The sequence below is a fragment of the Pelophylax lessonae genome, assembly GCF_965119305.1.
Source record: "Pelophylax lessonae genome assembly, chromosome: 11".
NCBI classification, from domain to species: Eukaryota; Metazoa; Chordata; class Amphibia; order Anura; family Ranidae; genus Pelophylax; species Pelophylax lessonae.
This window is the reverse complement of record NC_138778.1, coordinates 179,479,357-179,498,900: the sequence shown is the minus strand read 5'-3', so window position 1 is coordinate 179,498,900 and position 19,544 is coordinate 179,479,357. Positions and strand designations below refer to the sequence as shown.

Sequence of the window (19,544 nt, the reverse complement as noted above, 5' to 3'; positions counted from 1 at the left end):
CATGGTTGCGGTGTTTAACCTAGAAACCAGAGAGTCCACCACAAGTGGGACAATCCTATTTTTAAGCACAGAGTCCTTATAAGGGTACTGCATAGCAAAATGCTTAGGCACCACAAGGGGGTGTATTGGATAACCCCGTTTAAAGACAATTTTGTCAAAGTAAGCGGGAAAGGGGAAAACCCTTGCCGCACTGGAGGGCTTGCAGCTCGGATGAGGCATCAGCCACATCCACCATTCTTAAAGTCTCACACACAGATGCAATCAGTGCACCCGCCAGCGCCTTTTTATGCGCGGCTACAGGAGCAGAGGAATCATCCTCACTATCTGAGAAATCAGGGTATGTGGACACAAACCCAACAGGATGACTCGCGTTTGCAGCGGCCAAAAAAGATTCAGGATCTGATGACAGATGGAGGCAGGTGAAGACGGGGACGCTTTTTGCTAGCCTGTTTCCCCAGGACCAAAACTACCTTGTACACCAAAGACTCCATGACCTCAGTCAGTGCAGTAAGGGATATTTGGGACCCGGAGGGCCCAGCAGACAGAGGGGATCAGGTGGAGAAATGTGCTAGGGACACCTCCACCGTGCTGGCAGCACCACAGGTCGCCAAGCACAAAGCACCAACCGATCCTATAGAAGAGGGAGAGGGAGAGGAACCCATCAGAATCACCACCCACCGATCAGGCACCACAGCACCAGGCTATTTGCACACACATACGACGATCAGGAAGAGAAAGATCCAGGAGTCAGCACCAGGGAATAAGGAGGGGCTCCCACTGCCGAAATCAATGCAGATATACGCTTCGCAGTCATGGCCACCGCTATTCGCAATGAGAAACCACTAGAAAATGGCCGCCGAGGCTACACAAACATAGCCGCCAAATCTACAGCACACAGGCTACAAAAAAAAATGGCGGCCCCACACGGCACCCGGGGGCCCCAGGAGCCCTGAAAAACGACACCAGCAGAAAGAGGGGCCCTGGCAGGAGCCCCCACCAGGTAAAGCCCCCTCCCAAATCCCTCCAGGGGGGACAGCTACTTACCATACCAGGAACAGGGTGGGCACCGCTTCAGACAGAACCTCCTCTCCATCTAAATAGGGGAGCTGTTGGCCAGGAGGAACGCTGCGACTCAGGCTGAGGTCAGATCGTATGCGACCTCGCAAGACGTTCAACTTGCGGCTGACCTAGCGTGGAGCTGAGGCCTGCGTGTGCTCACTGGCCAGACTGGGGTGACCACTGGATTTTAAAAAAATATACAGCCTGTCACCCAGTCCAGCAGTTAACAGTAGATTCTCACATAAAAATAGAAAAAGTAATTCAAAAAGGAAAAAATTGCCAGGACCGAAGATCCCAGCAAGGAACTAGGTCCTTACTCCTGACTAGGCAGAAAAAAAATACTTAGTGCCTATAGCCGAGAGTGGGAGTATACCCCCTGGGACTGCCCATAGATGATGTCAAGCTTTTTTTCTGCCTAGTGTTCTACTCCTGTAGGGGGCAGTATAAACCAATGGTTAAGATGATCAGGAGCTGTGTCCGTCAATGAACGATAGAGACATTTTTAGTTTTTTTTTTTTTTTTTTTTTTTTTTTTTAAAAGAAAAAAAAAATGTAAAGCGCCCCGTCTATCCGAGCTTTTGCGCAGAAGCACCCACATATGTAAACGGTGTTCAAACCACAAGCGGCATCACTGAATAAATTGTGGCGAGAGCAATAATTCTAGCCCTAGATTCTAGCTCCTCTAACTCTAAACTGGTAACCTGTAAATATTTTTAAAGCGTTGCCTTTGAAAAATTTTAAGTACATGTTTGCCGTCATTCCACGAGCATGCGCAATTTTGAAGCCTGACATGTTGGGTATCAATTTACCTCAGCGTAACATTATAAAAAAATTAGGTTAACTTTACTGATTTCTTCTATTTAAAATAAATAAGTGTATTTTTTCCAAAAAAATTGTATATACAAGACCCCTGCACAAATACGGTGTGACAAAATTATGTTTGGGGGTTTCAATTTTCTACCAAAAAATACTTATTTGAACTTGTAAACAACAAGCGTCAGAAATAGGCCTGGTCCTCAAGTTGTTTAAGTGTATTTTTTCCTAAAAAATTGTGTTTGAAAGACCGCTGCGCCAAAACAGCGTGACAGAAAATTGCAACGACCGCCATTTTATTCTCTAGGGTCTCTGCAAAAAAAAAAAAAAATTATATTAGATCTATCTCTATATACATTTTTATTTGAGGGTTCTAATTTTCTAGCAAAAAGTACTTGTAAACAACAAAAGTTAGAAAAACCCAGGGTCAGCAAGTGGTTAAAAATAGTGTTGATTGAGAGAGTGAAGTTCTGCTTGAGGCTGTGTTCCCACATGCTGCGGTTGTGGTTCACAGCAAGGGGTCCGATGCATCCCTGTTCACAGATTCAGGTGCAAATTGGGTCCGAATTTCTGCCCGAATTCCCACCTAAATCAGAACCAAAGACCTACAGTACCCTTTCCAAATGAGGACAGCGGATGCTCCAGGGCTGTGTGAATCGGCTCCATTGAGAGTCGGTCACACTCTCCTGTCATGCGAATTGGATGTGGGGGAAAACCCGCATCCAATCGGCATGCGTGTGAACCCAGCCTGAAACCATATAACACCTTACAATTGCACTGCACTCACATGTATATGTGCCCAAGGACCGCCTCGTGCATCGCTTATGGTTAAGATGGCCGCCGATGCCCTGAGATCAGAACCAGGCCTGTTCTCCTGGGATGGGATGTAACCCAATCAGCTGGGGAACACTGCCTCAACTAGTTTGGTCTGTAATTGGGTGTCTTCAGGCAGCTTTCTGAAGATGTCCAAGTACAGACCACACTAGTTGAGGCAGTGTTTCCCAGCCGATATGGTACATCCCATCCCATCCCATCCCTGGAGAACAGGCCTGGTTCAGGTCTCAGGGCGTTGGCGGCCAACTTAACCATAAGTGATGCATGTGCCTGGTGCCGGTCCTTAAGTTGGCTGCTTTGAGCAATAAACCTTATCCCTGATACTGTTTGAGTGGTGATGTATGGCATTGGAAGGAATTGCATCCTGGTGCATGTGAATGGGAAAGCTGTTGACCAGATACACAGTGGGTCCAACCAAAAAAAAGCACAGCGAGACCCATCTAGTAATAGAAGGTCAATTCATTAAGGAGTGTAAATCCCTGTGGGGGTCACCTGGAATTGGTCACGTTTTTGTCTGTTACTAATGGCACCAGCACCTGTTGACTGATTTTTTTAGGCAACTATCATTTGAATGGGACTTATTGATACATTAAACAGTTGTATTTTTTGGTGCTGTCTATTTTTTATTTTCACTTTTACATTTGATAAACTTCAGTAATCTAATTTCTAAAATTCAAATTTTCACTTTGTCATTACGGGGGACTGAGTGTAGATTAATGAGAGGAAAAAAAATGTATTTCAACAACTGTGTCAGACTGCAACAAAATTGAAAAAAGCGAAGGGGATCTGAATACTTTATGAATGCATTGTACAGATACATATATTATATACATACACACCCACCAGGCCTTCTCAACCTTTTTACCCAAGGGACCCCTAATCAAAACAATTCATTATAGGTCAAGGGCAAAAAATGTTCCTTATATTAGTGGTCAATAGAAAGAATGTATGCTTACAGGCAGCTTAAAAAGGTAATCGGCATCATGCTTTGCCAAGTGGCATTGGTCCTGGAACTATGCAGGCATCACCAAAATGGGAGCTCAGTCACCCACCCACAGCTCAAGAAATCCCTAGCAACCTCTGGAGGAACCCTTGTTAAGAATGGCTCATATACAGTAAATATACACTACATTACCAAAAGTATTGGGACGCCTGCCTTTACTACACACATGAACTTTAATGGATGAGTGTGTATGGGTATGTTTGACCATTCTTCCAGAAACGCATTAGTGAGATTAGGCATTGATGTTGGACGTGAAGGCCTGACTTGCATTCTCCACCTTAATTCATCTCAAAGGTGTTCTATCGGGTTGAAGTTAGGACTCTGTACAGGCCAGTCAAGTTCCTCCACCCCAAACTCGCTCACCCATGTCTTTATGGACCTTGCTTTGTGAATGGACCCAAATCATTTGGTGGAGAGGGGATTATGGTGTGGTGTTGGGCTTGGCCGCTTAGTTCCAGTGAAGTGTAACATTTTGGACGATTTCATGCTACCAACTTTGAGGTAACAGTTTGGGGGGGGGGAGATGGCCCTTCCTGTTCCAACATCACTGCGCACCATTGCACAAACCTAGGTCCATAAAGACAAGGATGAGCAAGTTTGGGGTGGAGGAACTTAACTGACCTGCACAGAGTCCTGACCTTAACAAGATAGAACATCTTTGGGTTGAATTAGAGCAGACTGCAAGCCAGGCCTTCTCATTCAACATCAGTACCTGACCTCACAAAAGCGCTTCTGGAAGAATGGTTAAACATTCCCATAGACACTCCTAAACCTTGTGGACAGCCTTGCCAGAAGAGCTGAAGCTGTTATAGCTTCAAAGATTAAAAATGATAAAAACAGGCTTGGTAGGCTTGGTACTGCCAGTGAAACCTCCATCCCTAAATTTACATACAAAGAAAAAAAAAAAGGATATAGCCCTGGGACTTTAAATGAGGTGTACACAAATGGTCAATTGTAATGGGGAAGATATAGTAGCAAGTTTATGAAGTATAAAACAACATCAACAAATGTGCAAATGCATGTGCCAATACAGGCATATTTACAGTACATGATAAAAGACATGATGGCTGTATACATTGCTTGCGCATAGCAGTAATACCATTCAATGGTGAACTATAACTGATTATATTGAATGTTATTACGGCTATGCGCAAGCATGTATACCAACCATCATGTCCTTTATCATGTACTATAAACATGTCTGTATTGGCACATTTGTTGATGTTATTTTATACTTAATAAATTTGCTACTATATCTACCCCATTACAATTGACCATTTGTGTACACCTCATTTAAAGTCCCAGGGCTATATCCTTTTTTCTTAGCTGCAAAGATTGGGCCAACTCAATATTAAACTCTACGGACTAAGACTGGGATGCCATTAAAAGTTCATGTGCGTGTAAAGGCAGTGTATAATATCTCCCATGGGACTCTGGTTAAGGATCTATCACATCATGGCTGGGACAGGCGAAGCTTTGTTTTTAAAAGAAAATAAGACCATATGCACCTAACCAAACTCTCCATACACCCAGACATAAAAATCCAACAGAGGGTGCAGGAAAGAGCTGTACTACATTCCCTCTGACAATTTTTTACCATTAGAAATGTTTAAAGATTTTATCAAAAAACGGTACAGGTAGTATCTCACACAACAGATTTAATGTAATAAGAATGTGGGGGAGGGAGGTGCTGCCTCCGTAGGCCTTTAGAAAATGCTAGCTGCCTGGCTTCAACATTTACTGACCCACTGATGCAAAACAAGCATGAAACAAAGCTGGAGAAATTTGTTTTGAGTCAATGGCTCAAAAGAAGTTAAAGGAAAAGTCCAGTCAAAACCGAACTAACGCTAAACCTGCTCTGTGCCACATTCTAAGACTATTCTATTTAACCCTGTAAAGCAAAAAAATCACTGTACTTACCTTTTCTACACCCGATCCGGTCTCCAGCGAAACAAAAGCTCTGTGCAGGAGAGGAATGACAACAGATGTGAAATGAATGGGAATTGGCATCACCCACAGACCTTCTCTGGGGCTTCCGTTGTCTAGTGCCTCTCCTGCACCCGCCTCCACGCTGAAGCCGCCGCTGACAGCTCAGCGTGGGACTGGATCGGATCGGATGCAGAAAAGGCAAGTACAGCAAATTTTGCTTTACAGGGTTAATATAGAATAGTCTTAGAATGTGGCACAGAGCAGGTTTAGCGTTAGTTAGGTTTTGACTGGACGTATCCTTAAAGGCAAAGCATCAGCAAGACACTCAGGAAGTTAGCAGTTTCTGAAGGTGGTCAGCAATCGCAGCCTGCACATTTCTCTTATGGAGGGCTTTGCCCTATCACAGCTCTGCTGGGTGGGGGGTAGCAATCTCTCCATCAGCAAAGACCCAGCAAAAGATAAAACCTTGCCCCAGTCTACCCAAAAGGGAAAGGCCATTTTGAGTAGAGTTCTGCCTTCACTTTACCTGTTTGTGTGCGTGGTCATAAGAATTGATGTGGTTGTCAAACTCCTGGTGCTTCTGATACTGCTTGTCACATAACTCGCAGTAGAAGTTCGCACGTAGCTCCTCCAGGGCTTTCGCTATGGCTTTCTCCTTGTCCACAAAATCCTGCACAGATCACAGGACATCCATGTTTAGGTATTAGTCTGACAGGCTATGTTAGGACTCCTAGTTCCATGACAGGAGACCCCAGAATTGTTTACTGCCAATATATAGCAATTTAGATTGTCAGTTCCACAGTTTGGCCATTAGATGTCAGTATAAACCTGTGATTATTACTTTGACACCTCTGGATGTCCCACACTTCCATTACCACATGGAAAGCCAAAAGATATGACCAAAGCCAGCTATAGATCATTAGCAAGACAGCCATGAAGCCAAAACTTGGAAAAAAATCTTCTCAGTCCACGCACAAAGCTAGAAACACTGAACTTGAGAAAAATAGTGTACAAGGCGCCAATTACAAGACGCCATCTAAATCTGGATAGGTGGTAGTGCATGGCAGGCTAGTGTCTGCTCAGACAGCTAATCAGTTTAGTGCCCTATAGGGGGCTCAGCAACAGCTGTATGGTGATAATGAGAATAGGAAATGGCTGTGAAAAATACAAAGGTAGATAAGCTAATGATTCTGCAACTCCTTTGGGAGCACTAGATGGGCTTCATGACTGCAATTACAGTAAGTGCTTGGAAACCATATAGAAAGCTTTGAGAAGTCATTGACTTTAACCTCCTGCAAGACTGCGAATGAATGTTTACATAGCATCTGCTGGCCCCTATATGTCAAATTCAGAGTGGTTTATGGTCCATGGTGACCCTTCTACCCACCAGCTCTCTCCTAAAAAGGTAGGCTTAATCAATTCTTTAAAGTGGTTCTAAAAGGGTTTTTTTTTTTTTTTTTTTTTTTAACCTTAATGCATTCTATGCATTAAAGAGGAGCTCAAGTTTTTAAAAAAAATTAAGTCAGCAGCCACAAATACTGTAGCTGCTGACTTTTATTATAAAAATCGGATTTTTGTAAGATCTTACCGTAAAATCCTTTTCTCTTAGCTCATTGACAGACGTAGTCTTCTTGATTCACAAGAACTGGGTTATGTTGTCTCCGCAGGAGCAGGACTAGGCAGAAAGAAAAAACGTTCTGGCTCCACCTTAGGGGCAGTCCCTGAGGGTATATCCTCCCTCTCTCTGCTACAAGGCATCAGTTCTGTCACAAAGCAGCAACAGAGAATTTAACCCAACTCAATGATAGAGGGGCGGGTACTATGTCTGTCAATGAGCTAAGAGAAAAGGATTTTACGGTAAGATCTTACAAAAATCCGATTTTCTCTGTCGCTCATTGACAGACGTAGTCTTCTTGATTCACAAGAACTGGGACATTCAGAAGCAGTGCCACAAATGAGGGGTGGGATTGACCGAAATCAAAATCCAATCTAGAAGGCCCAACCGGTGCCAAACTAGAAGTTTTAAAGGCTCATTATAAACAAAGAATGAGACTCAAATGAAAATTTCCAACGGAAAAAAACCCTCGAGGTAGACCACTGGTCTCCTCAAATGGCGGCCTGCAAAACCTTACGGCCAAACGAGGCATCAGACGATGCCATTACATCAACTTTATAATGTTTTGTAAAGGTATGCACCGACGACCAGGTAGCCGCCTTGCACACCTGGACCACTGACGCCTGATGGCGAAAGGCCCATGACGCACTAAGTGCCCGAGTGGAGTGCGCCTTAACAGGGAACGGGGGCTCCCGACCCTTAATAGAATAAGCCTGTACCACCGTCTGTCTGATCCATTTGGAAATAGTCGCGGCAGATGCAGGCAACCCCTTTTTGGGTCCATCCGGGATCACAAAATTGAATCCGTCTTGCGAAACGAGTCTGTCGTTTTCAAGTATACCCTGATCGCCCGGACCACACCCAAGGAGTGTAAAGCAAACTCCCGAGGATGACTGGGCTTAGGACACAGGGAAGGTAATACAATTTCTTCATTCAGATGAAATTCTGAAAACCACTTTTGGTAGGAAGGATGGATTCGGACGAAGAACCACCTTATCTCTATAAAACCACCAGATATGGGGAACGACAAGATAAAGCAGCCAGTTCTGACACCCTGCGTGCAAAAGTGATAGCCACCAAGAAGGCCACCTTCTGGGACAACGTAGGTAAAGGAATCTCCCTAATATCTTCAAAGGGAGGTTTCTGAAGAACCGACAATACTAAATTAAGATCCCAGGGTGGTAACGGCGCGCGCACTGGCGGAGCCAGATGTCGCACCCCCTGGATGAAATTCCGCACCAAGGAATGAGTAGCCAAAGGCTTCTGAAAGAAGATAGCTAATGCTGAGACCTGACCCTTGATAGTGCTCAAGGCCAGTTTCTGCTCAACCCCTTGTTGCAGAAAAGCTAATATTCGACTAACCGAATAAGACCGTGGACGGAACCCCAGAGGTTCACACCATGCAATGTAGGACTTCCATGTGCGATGATAAATCTTTCTGGAAGTCGCTTTCCTTGCTTTAACTAGAGTAGGAATAACTGAAGCTGACAATCCCTTGTCCTTCAGCACCTGGGTCTCAATAGCCAGGCCGTTAAAGCCAGCGATCGTAAAGCAGGATGGAAGATCGGTCCCTGAGACAGTAGGTCCTCCATGAGAGGAAGTCTCCACGGGACGTCCGCCACCAGTCTGACCACGTCGGCGTACCAAGCTCGGCGAGGCCAGTCCGGAGCTACCAGGATTACTGGAATTCCTTCCTCCTCTATCCTGCGAAGAAGTCTTGGCAGTAACCCGAGAGGAGGGAAGGCATACATTAGCTGGTATTGCCCCCACGGGGCGATCAGTGCGTCTGCGGTCTATGCTAGAGGATCGCGGGAGCGAGCCACGAATCTCTGTACTTTCCTGTTGAATCGTGATGCCAACAGATCCACATCCGGGGTGCCCCACCGTAGGCACAACTGGTGGAAAACTTCTGGATGGAGGGACCATTCCCCCTGATCCAGAGTCTGACGGCTGAGATAATCTGCCTGCCAATTCTCCACCCTCGGAATGAACACCGCAGAGATAGCTGGAACAAATCGTTCCGCCAAGCGAAGAATGCAAGCCACTTCTTTGGCCGCTCGAACACTCTTGGTGCCCCCTTGGTGATTGACATAAGCCACGGCCGTGGCGTTGTCCGACTGGATCCGAACCGGGCTGCCCTGGAGCTGCTCGGTCCAGTGAATCAGACAAAGTCTGATCGCTCTCAGTTCCAATACATTTATCGGCAACCTGGATTCTTCCAGGGACCAAAGTCCCTGGACAGATAACTGACCGAGAATTCCTCCCCATCCGGATAGACTGGCATCCGTGGTCACTATCGTCCAATATATTGGCAGAAATGACTTTCCCTGGCTGAGCATCGGAGACCGAAGCCACCAGACCAGAGACTCTCTGGACTGTTTGCTCAATCGGATCCGATTGTCCAGGGATTCCGGATTCCAATTCCATCTGAGAAGAATCTCTTGCTGAAGAATTCGGGTATGGGACTGGGCAAATGGGACTGCTTCGAAGGAAGCCACCATCAACCCCAGAACCCTCATGCAAGTTCGAAGAGAAGACCAGCTGTTGGATAGTAACAACTGGACTGCTGATTGAATCTTCCGGAGTTTCCCTACCGGAAGGAAAACTCTTGACCTGACTGTGTCTAGAATTAGACCCAGATATTCGAGCCTCTGGGTGGGAACCAGAAATGACTTTTGCTGGTTCACCAACCACCCGAATTCCTGTAAAGAAATTATAGTAATTTCTATGTTTTGTAGCAGGGTCTGAGGAGACTCTGCATGAAGCAGGAGATCGTCTAGGTAACCTAGAATCGATATGCCTCTTAGGCGCAGTAGTGCCAACATTGGGGCCAACACCTTCGTGAAGACACGAGGAGCCGTGGCGAGACCGAAAGGTAACGCCACAAACTGATAGTGGTTCTCTTCTACGGAAAAGCGTAGAAACCGCTGATGTCCTGCGAAAATGGGAATGTGAAGATAGGCGTCCTTGATGTCTATGGACGCTAGGACATCCCCTGGATGCAGGAAGGCTGCTACTGTGCGAATGGATTCCATCTTGAATTTTCTTATGTTGAGAAAGGAATTGAGTGCCCTTAAGTCCAGAATTGGACGCACTTTGCCCTCTTTCCTGGGTATTGTAAATAGGTTTGAATAAAACCCCTGAAAACGTTCTGTCCAAGGAACGTGGACTACCACTCCTTGTTGTAGTAAATCCGTGACTGCTCTCCGCAGATCTTCTAAACGATCCGGGGATAGTCGGATATTGGAAGGGAGAATCGCGCCGGTGGGAGAGATCGAAACTCGATCTTGTACCCTGACCTTATGACTTCGCAAACCCACTTGTCCGGGATTCTGGAAAGCCATGGATCCGGGAACCGGCGAAGACGTCCCCCCACCCCAATTATGGGTGGGGGCGCACCTTCAGGCTTTGGACGATTTATCTTCAGGTCTGGAGGGGGCGGGCTTTTGCTTGCCCGACCAACGTCCCCTGAAGCCTCCTGAAGGAGCTTTGGAGGACTTAATTTTTTCACCCGCGGGACGAAAAAACTTTTTGTGAGCAGAGAAAGAAGGCCCTCGTCTTTGACGAGTTCCTTTACCCTTAACATTTTGCGGTAAAAAGGTGCTCTTTCCACCCGTGAGATCCTTAATGATCTCATCTAAGTTGGCTCCAAATAGACGCTCTCCTAAAAAGGGGATATTAGCCAATGCTTTTTTGGAACCTTGGTCGGCTAACCAACCTTTTAGCCACAGTGTACGCCTGAGAACCACTGCTGAAACTGATGCTCGCGCCAATAATGGAGTGGCGTCTAACGCCGCATCACACACAAACTGTAACCCCTGTATCATTTGTTCCAACAAATCTGATACCGCCTGAGGGACCTCTTCTAAGTCCCGGCGTAACCACCTGGTCCATTCAGTTACAGTCTGCGAAACCAGACCAATAGCAATTATTGGTCTGAAAGCTGATCCAATCAAGGAAAACATGGTGCGAGACATAGCTTCTATCTTGCGATCCACTGGATCTTTAAAAGACGGAGCGTCTTCTAAATGAATAACCGTGGCTTTATTCAATCTAGCAATTGGTGAATCCACCACAGGTGGTTCTGTCCATTTCTTAATGAGGGTTTCCTCAAACGGATAACGCCTGTTAATGCGTTTAGAAATAGCAGAGGTGCGTTTTGGCAGACTCCATTCTTCTTTGATTGGATTGCCAAAACATTTGGGCAATGGAAAAACCTTCGCCGCTTTGATGCGTTTTTTAGTCCCAAAAGGGATTTCAGTTTCAGCTATTTCCGACGGAATACCCTGTAATCTTAAGGTTTCTTGAACAGATACAATGAGTGCGTTTACCAACGCTTCCTCTCGGGCTATGGCTGATGCCGAAACATCCTCCTCACTGTCTGAAGAGACAGTACCCGAGACACCAATCCCAGATGAAGTACCTGCAACTGCAGAAATAGGCTCAGATTCTGAATCCGAAGTTTCAGATAATAAGGGGTTAGGCGGGGGTCGCTTTCTTGCGCCCTGTCCCTGACAAGCCACTTCCACCCGGGACACAAAAGTTTCCATAATAGCTGACAATGATTCAACCGTCAGTGGGGTGCTGGAGGATCCTGCAGACACCTCGAGGGGATCCGGTGGAGATACATGAGTGGCAGGGTCCATGTTAATTCAGGACACCTCTGCCAGAAAAAACAAAAAACTTTTTTTTTTTTCTTTCTTTTAATAAAAAAATACCTCTTTTTTTTTTTATGTGTCTCCCCCTAGTGCAATAGCGCCCCTCAGAGTACCTGCTTCTCGATCCCCACAGAGAGAGAGAGGGACCCCCAAGGCTCACCACCCGATGCAGAGAAGTTTCCAACCAACTGCAGTCAGCGTCTGTCTTTTACAGACTGGAAAGAGCCGTGTTAGTTTTCCCGGGTAGAAGGACGTGGCTCCGCCCCCTGTGTACGCCTTCCGGCGTTCCCAGCTCTCCACGAGGTAGCTGGGCTCATCAAACATGGCCGCCCCCATACGGGAGACAATAGACTCCAAAAACATGGCGGCCGGCGTGACCTGAGGACATTCATGCACCCGGTCTACGGCAAAATGGCGGCGGACTGCCGAAATCGTTTTTCCCAGCACATCCACCTGCATCTCTGCTAAGTGGCGGTTTATCGATCTGCAGGAGGTACACTACAATTAAGGTAGGATTATACCTCCTATGTCTGCTGTAATACTACAGTCTGCTGGGTAGAGTGTTAGCTCTCAAACCAAGTCCACTTCCCACCAAACACATACTGTATTTACAAGGGGGACTTTTAGTGTCAGATATATACTGACCATGTATAATTCATACTGCCTCATAACGAGGAAAAAAAGGGAACGTTTACTCACAATACCGAACCGACAGGCACCCTCTCTTCACAATACCCTCTCCACCGGGGTGGGGGGTTGTGGACCACTCCGGACGCCTCGACTCTCTGGTTGCTGGCGTCCAAGCGAGACTTTTAACTCGCAAGGTCAGTCCCTCCAATGGGACTCCGTCACGGCCGACCCAGCGCGGAGCTCTGGTCTGCCCGTGCTCGTAGGCAGAAACCGGGGTGACCACTGGATCTCAACATCCAGCCCGTCGCCCGGCCCCGCATACTTACTTGAATGTGTCGCGGCCGACCAAGCGCAATGCAATGGTCTGCGCGCGCTCGTAGGCCGGCTGGGGTGACCACTAGTGTCGCCCAGTCCGGCGTATTTGCTTGAAGATCTCACAGGAAAAAAACACTAGAGAAAACTACCTAAAAAATATTTTTTCTAAAGAAAAAATCTTGCCAGGACCAAAAAGATCCCAGCAAGGAACTTCGGTCCTTACTCCTGACTAGACAGAAAAAAACTGATGCCTTGTAGCAGAGAGAGGGAGGATATACCCTCTGGGACTGCCCCTAAGGTGGAGCCAGAACGTTTTTTTCTTTCTGCCTAGTCCTGCTCCTGCAGAGACAACATAACCTAGTTCTTGTGAATCAAGAAGACTACGTCTGTCAATGAGCGACAGAGAAAGGACACTTGCCTGTCCCACAATGTTGGCACCCGAGCCGATGCGTCAATCAGCTTTGGGTGCAGGGCCTGGCATTGTAAGTAAGGGAAAACAGGCTGTGAAACCTTCAGGCTTCCACAGCTGGTTTCCTACTGTGCATGCAAGAGTAGCTCTACGCTTTCTGAATGGTCCCTCCGTCCTCTGGGAACTGTGTGTGTCCCAAAAGGCCGAAAGGGGGGGGGGGGGGGGGAAGAGGAGGGGAGGAGGAGGAGGATGTTGGGGGAGGGGAGGAGAGGGGAGGAGGAGGATGGTGGGGGAGGGGAGGGGAGGAGAGGGGAGGAGGAGGATGGGGCCGGAAAGGTCGTAGATCGCCAATCTTACCTGGAAGTGGAAGCGGGTACCTGTCAAACCAACTCCACCCCAAAAAGTGCCAATTGTGGAAGTGGGGGGTGGGGGGGGGGGCTGCGAAAAAGCAGAGCTTTCCCTTTAGGGTGGAACTCATACCTACCTGAGCCCCACCTTGATCCAGCGATTTGCATGAGAGCAGCAGTTCTCCTGAGTCTCTCTCTCGCTCTTCATTGGCTCACACAGCAGTGGGTGCATTTGGCTCCAGCTGCTGTCAGTCACAGCCAGTGAGCCAATCAGGAGAGAGCAGGAGCGGGGCTGAGCCACACTTGTGTGTAAATGGACACGCAGCGGCTCAAGAGGCTTGGTATTAGGGCCACTCGGCCAGGGAGAAGCCAGGACTCCAGGCAGGGTACCCAAAAATTGGAAGACTGGGGCCGCTCAGTGCAAAACCATTACATAGAGAAGTGAAGTATAACATGTTTGTTATTTAAAAAAAAAAAAAAAAAAAAAAAAGAAAAATTCTTTAGAATCACTTTAAAGACTGATCAAAGCTCCCATGCGTTTCAATATCTTTGGGACAGTTCTTAAATTTTAAACCTCTTCCTACACCCCTAGTTTCTTGCTGAATGTTTTGCCAATAAAAACAGGTTAGTACATTTCTTGGACTTAATAAAACCAAAAAGGCATAAAGGCATATACAAACCCCTCTTTCACTGGTGGTGTACTTGTGCTTCCTCCTCTCCCACACCCCCCTCCTCATTATCATCATGAGCATATACTCATGGTGACTGGGAATAGAGGGCTGGAGTGGGACAAATTCACTTATTTTGCAAGTTTTTCCACATTATTGGTAGGTTATAATACTGTTTTGCCTAAAAATCCTTTTCAATTTGAGTGGAGCAGGGCAGGGTTTCACACTGGTAGAGATCTCCTACCCACCCCGGAACAGCAGAGACAAGCTAGGTTCAGCCAGTCCCACTTGCACTCCCCTCACTGAATTTCCAAACATATGCCTGCAGAGAGTCCACTAAAGGGCAGGATAATTTGCCCGCCTAGCGGACTTTAAATTAGTATGTAGGTACAATTCTAGCAGACTAGTACTAATTGCTACTGTAGAGAAAATAAAATTTATATTTTTATATTATATATATTTTTTTTTTATCCCTAGGCATTTTAACCTGCCCTTGGAATTTGATCATGGAAGAAGAATCATCAGTTTTGGGAACTAACCACTGGCCCACTCTACCCAAGACCAAAGACATTAAGCTATTTTGCAACTGTAGTTTGAATCCACATTAATGGTCAACAGTATAGCCATTAAAAGAAGATTTTATCTACAATTAAAATGTTACTCAATGTCCTGTTTTTAGAAAGTCACTTTAATGAGGAACATATTGCATCAGAATCAGAGTCGTCCCTGGGAAATAAAAGGGTCATTAGTAAACCCTCCTATACTGCCAAAACCTGTCGTCTTCAGGAGTACCTCTGAATAGGATTTTTTTTTTTCTTTTTGCACTCACCAGAAAATCCCTTTTCCCGGGTTCATTGAAAGACACAGCCTGGTACTTTTAATCTTGACCGCAAACTTAAAAACTGCCACCTGTAAAATCGTGTGGCCAAAAAATGCATAAAATGATGCAATGATATTGACCTTCTAAAACGTATGCCTCGCACACACAATAGGGATATTGAATGAATGATCATCTTTTTTTTTGCATGGTAGTCTCATATCGAAAACCAATAGGTTACTAAAGTTATGAAAATTCTCATAGAAACCAAATTCAACTTTGAAAGTGAAGTAATGTACTGTATTCTTACGTTTCTGAGCAGTCTTGGTCACGCAATTTTGTTTCGTAGAAAAATACTATACAAAATTACATGCAAATCGTTAGTTCTGATATCATACATCAAAAAATTTAGTGGTTGTCCATTCAGATAATTTCGCAGGACCGGTCCTGAATGGCTCTTAAAAGCGGTGTATTCATCAGATTATTGGATGATCGCTCTGAAAATTATATTTTTCTTCCAATTTTCTCATGTGTACTAGGCATTCGTGGAGGTGTGGACAGATGACCAAGTAACTGCCTTAAAGACCTCAGACAAGGTCGCCTGATAATAAAAACCCAGGATTTGCTAATGGCCCTAGGGGGAATTGACCGCAACAGGAAAAAGTAGCAGCCTGACCCTTTATGGCATAGGCCTGAGCAATGCCATACCTAAACCACCTGCAAACAGTAGCTGCTGAAGCTGCATGGGTCCACAGAAACCACAAATAGTCTTTTTTACGAAAGCAGGTCATGGCCGTGAACCCGCACCACTGTGTTGGCTGTGGACAAGAGAATGTCCTCATTGAGGTAAAAGGCAGACACCACAAGGAAAAAAAATGACATGGGCGGAGAACCACTATCCCTGTGCAAGACCAAATAGAAGTCTTACAGGATAAGGCTACCAGCTCCAAAACCCTACTAACATATGTGATAACCCTGAATAAGAGTGCCAGCCCCTAGACACTGTGCAAAAAAAAAAAAAAAAAAAAAAAAAACTGGGCAGCCTTTAGCAGATGGGGGTCTGGTCCCCAACAGGGGCAATTGCTAGGCAGTGATTCTGTTGTGCTCGTGTCCTCCTGGAGGTGAGACTTTACAATCTATCTACAGTCAAGATTATTGTACCATGCTGTGTGCTTCAATGAAGGAAGGATAAAGAAAATCTTAAACATATTTCTTGTGTCTCAGATGCCTGGCCCTCTATCTACATGCTGTATTCCTTCCTCCACCACCTATGGCACAGCATAACCATTTTGATCAGTACCAACATGAAGGCAAGAGGAAGGAGGTACCGTACTCAGCGGCAGGCAGCTAATATACTCAAAAGTGCAAGATGTCAAGCATGTTTCAGCCAGCGGAGGTCCTGAGGACAGCAGGTATTGGCAGGGTTGGAGGAGTCACTATTCACACTGTTACTTTGCATGGATGACTTTGGTTCTGATGGGTTTCTTTTTTAGGTCACTGCTTGTACACTGTACGCAGGCAGGACTGACCATGCCATACATATAGCCAGAATGCTGTAGGGAGGAAGGACTCTCTAGAATCCCGACAGGAGCTCACAGGGAGGCTCTGATGACAAGGAAGCTCAAAAGTGTAGCAGTTTTCCAAAAATATTAAATGATGCATAGGTCACATTTTCCATGCCTCCTCTAGAATTGTGTTCTAGAGTGCTACCTTCGCCAAAGACATGCAAAATCTACTAGAGTTTGCACTGTGCAATAATGCAGTTTGGCAGGTATAATGTTATGCTTTTAACAGCTCATGAAAACACTAATGGGCAAAAATGTTTCTTAGTATTAAGAAAGGATAAAAAAACCTTGTATTTCTGTCTCAGCTCCTCTGTATCTTCTTTTTCCACCTCCAGTACACGTCTTCGCTCTGTAGCATCCTCTGCATAATCCAGCTGGTAAGAGCAGACAAAAAAAAAAAATAATGTTTCCAAAAATTAAAGTATAAAATGTATAAAAATACACCACTAGCAGCGCTGGATGACGGGACATACACAACATCGCGAATGGTCCTTAGAGTAACAATTAAATATATATGATGCACAGTCCAATCCGAGACTCATATGTCTTGGGAGTCCGTCGTTAAGGGAAAGGGAGTGAGGGCACTTGGCTTGGTAACCAGACTTCCACCACCACACGGTGCTCCCCTCCTTATACCAGACACTCACCAGAACCTAGATGAAAACAGACCCTTCAAGCACATCCACCGTTAACCGGATCATAAGCTCCAGGACTTTGGACTGTTAAGCTCTCTCCTTCACACGTCACTTGGTTCAGATTGCATGTAAATGAACAAAGTGGGGGCAACCATAGTGTAATTCCGCAGACAAAAATTTATTAAGCAAAATAAAATCACACAATGGGCCCCTCTCCCCTTTAGGTGTCTACTTACAAGAGGCACGTTTAATGAAGGCGTATAGTGAAATACTCGGGATAGCACCAATTCTAGAGCGACCTCTAGGAAGATGTCCGGCGTATTCTATATGTATATAGAGCGACCGCGCACTATAGCTCTGACATGTTTCGTCGTAAGGACTTCTTCAAAGAGCCTAAGTGCGCGGCGCGGTCTGTCTCCTATTTAACTGTACGCCGACGCATGCGCATCAGCGCCATGCTCGGCGGTCTGTTGGAGGTACACACTCTGCGTACACTTCCGGTAACCGTGAGGAGATACCTCACTTCCGCTCAGCCCGCCAGCTGCAGAGCTAGCGTCCGCCCGGAAGTGTATCGCTGATATCGGCATCCAGGTCATCGAGCAGGATGTGTCACACCTCACATCCGCCCATGAATGTACCTCCTCTAATGACGTATAAGCGTCCACCCCGATCGTAATTGCCTAACAAGATTAGACTTTTACACAGGGAAAAACGACACTCAACAATATCACTTCTCCCTGTATAATTACTGCACCTAAAATCGGTACAATTGCCGAAAGCATAATTGTACCGACACATCCTGCTGGATGACCTGGATGCCGATATCAGCGATACACTTCCGGGCGGGCGGGCTGGACGGAAGTGAGGTATCTCCTCACGGTTACCGGAAGTGTACGCAGAGTGTGTACCTCCGACAGACCGCCGAGCATGGCGCTGATGCGCATGCGTCGGTGTACAGTTAAATAGGAGACAGACCGCGCCGCGCACTTAGGCCCTTTGAAGAAGTCCTTACGACGAAACATGTCAGAGCTATAGTGCGCGGTCGCTCTATATACATATAGAATATACCGGACATCTTCCTAGAGGTCGCTCTGGAATTGGTGCTATCCCGGGTATTTCACTATATGCCTTCATTAAACGTGCCTCTTGTAAGTAGACACCTAAAGGGGAGAGGGGCCCATTATGTGATTTTATTTTGCTTAATAAATTTTTGTCTGCGGAATTACACTATGGTTGCCCCCACTTTGTTCATTTACATGCAATCTGAACCAAGTGACGTGTGAAGGAGAGAGCTTAACAGTCCAAAGTCCTGGAGCTTATGATCCGGTTAGCGGTGGATGTGCTTGAAGGGTCTGTTTTCATCTAGGTTCTGGTGAGTGTCTGGTATAAGGGGGGGGAGCACCGTGTGGTGGTGGAAGTCTGGTTACCAAGCCAAGTGCCCTCACTCCCTTTCCCTTAACGATGGACTCCCAAGACATATGAGTCTCGGATTGGACTGTGCATCATATATATTTAAATTGTTACTCTAAGGACCACTTGCGATGTTGTGTATGTCCCGTCATCCAGCGCTGCTAGTGGTGTAGTTTTATTTGTCTATGGTCTTTTAATCTATAAACACCTTACCTTTGTGTCAATACTAATTAGTTGCCTATCCTATATATATTTTTTTGAGCGCAGGGTGAGTGGCTATATGTTTGAGTTTCCTCCGGTCTTTTCATATTGTTCACTCTTTGTTATTTTATAAAATGTATAAAGACATGATGGTTTTGTAACGAATTACACAAATGCAGAATTGCTGACTGGGCCTTTTTTTGATATTTGTTGATTACAAGTTAAAATCCGTATTTTTTCTTAGACAATTACTTTGAACCCACAAACATTTTTTTTGCAGTGACTTTAGAGAATAAGATGGTCGGTTGTTTAAATGTTTTATGCCAGACGTTTTTTGCACAGCGGTTCTTCAAAACGCAATTTTCTTGGAAAAAATACACTTTTAATGGGAAAAACAAACAAAAAAAAAACTAAAGTTAGCACATTTTTTTTTTGGCATACTGTGAAAGATGTTACGCAGACAACATGGCATGCTTTAAAATTTCACTTGCCCGTGGAATGGTGCGAGAACTATGGTACTTAATCTCCTGAGGCGACGCTTAAAAAAATGTCTACAGGTTACCAGTTTAAAGTTAAGAGTTAAAGAGGAGATTCAGTGCCAGAATTATTGCTCTCGCTCAGACGTTTGCAGCAATAC

At 45.6% G+C, this 19,544-nt stretch overlaps 1 protein-coding gene across 4 annotated transcripts in view; it reads right to left on the bottom strand.

Annotated features, from left to right (window-relative positions):
- Positions 1-19,544, bottom strand: part of GPATCH8 (G-patch domain containing 8) — a 149,977-nt gene that overhangs the window by 31,502 nt on the left and 98,931 nt on the right. For 3 of the 4 annotated variants that reach the window (XM_082273020.1, XM_082273021.1, XM_082273023.1), the window contains 2 exons: positions 16,949-17,035; positions 6,164-6,307 (listed from right to left, as the gene is read on the bottom strand). In XM_082273020.1, coding sequence (XP_082129146.1) covers positions 6,164-6,307; positions 16,949-17,035 — 231 coding nt within the window. The remainder of the gene's footprint in view (positions 1-6,163; positions 6,308-16,948; positions 17,036-19,544) is intronic. The other variant, XM_082273022.1, reaches the window with a different exon arrangement.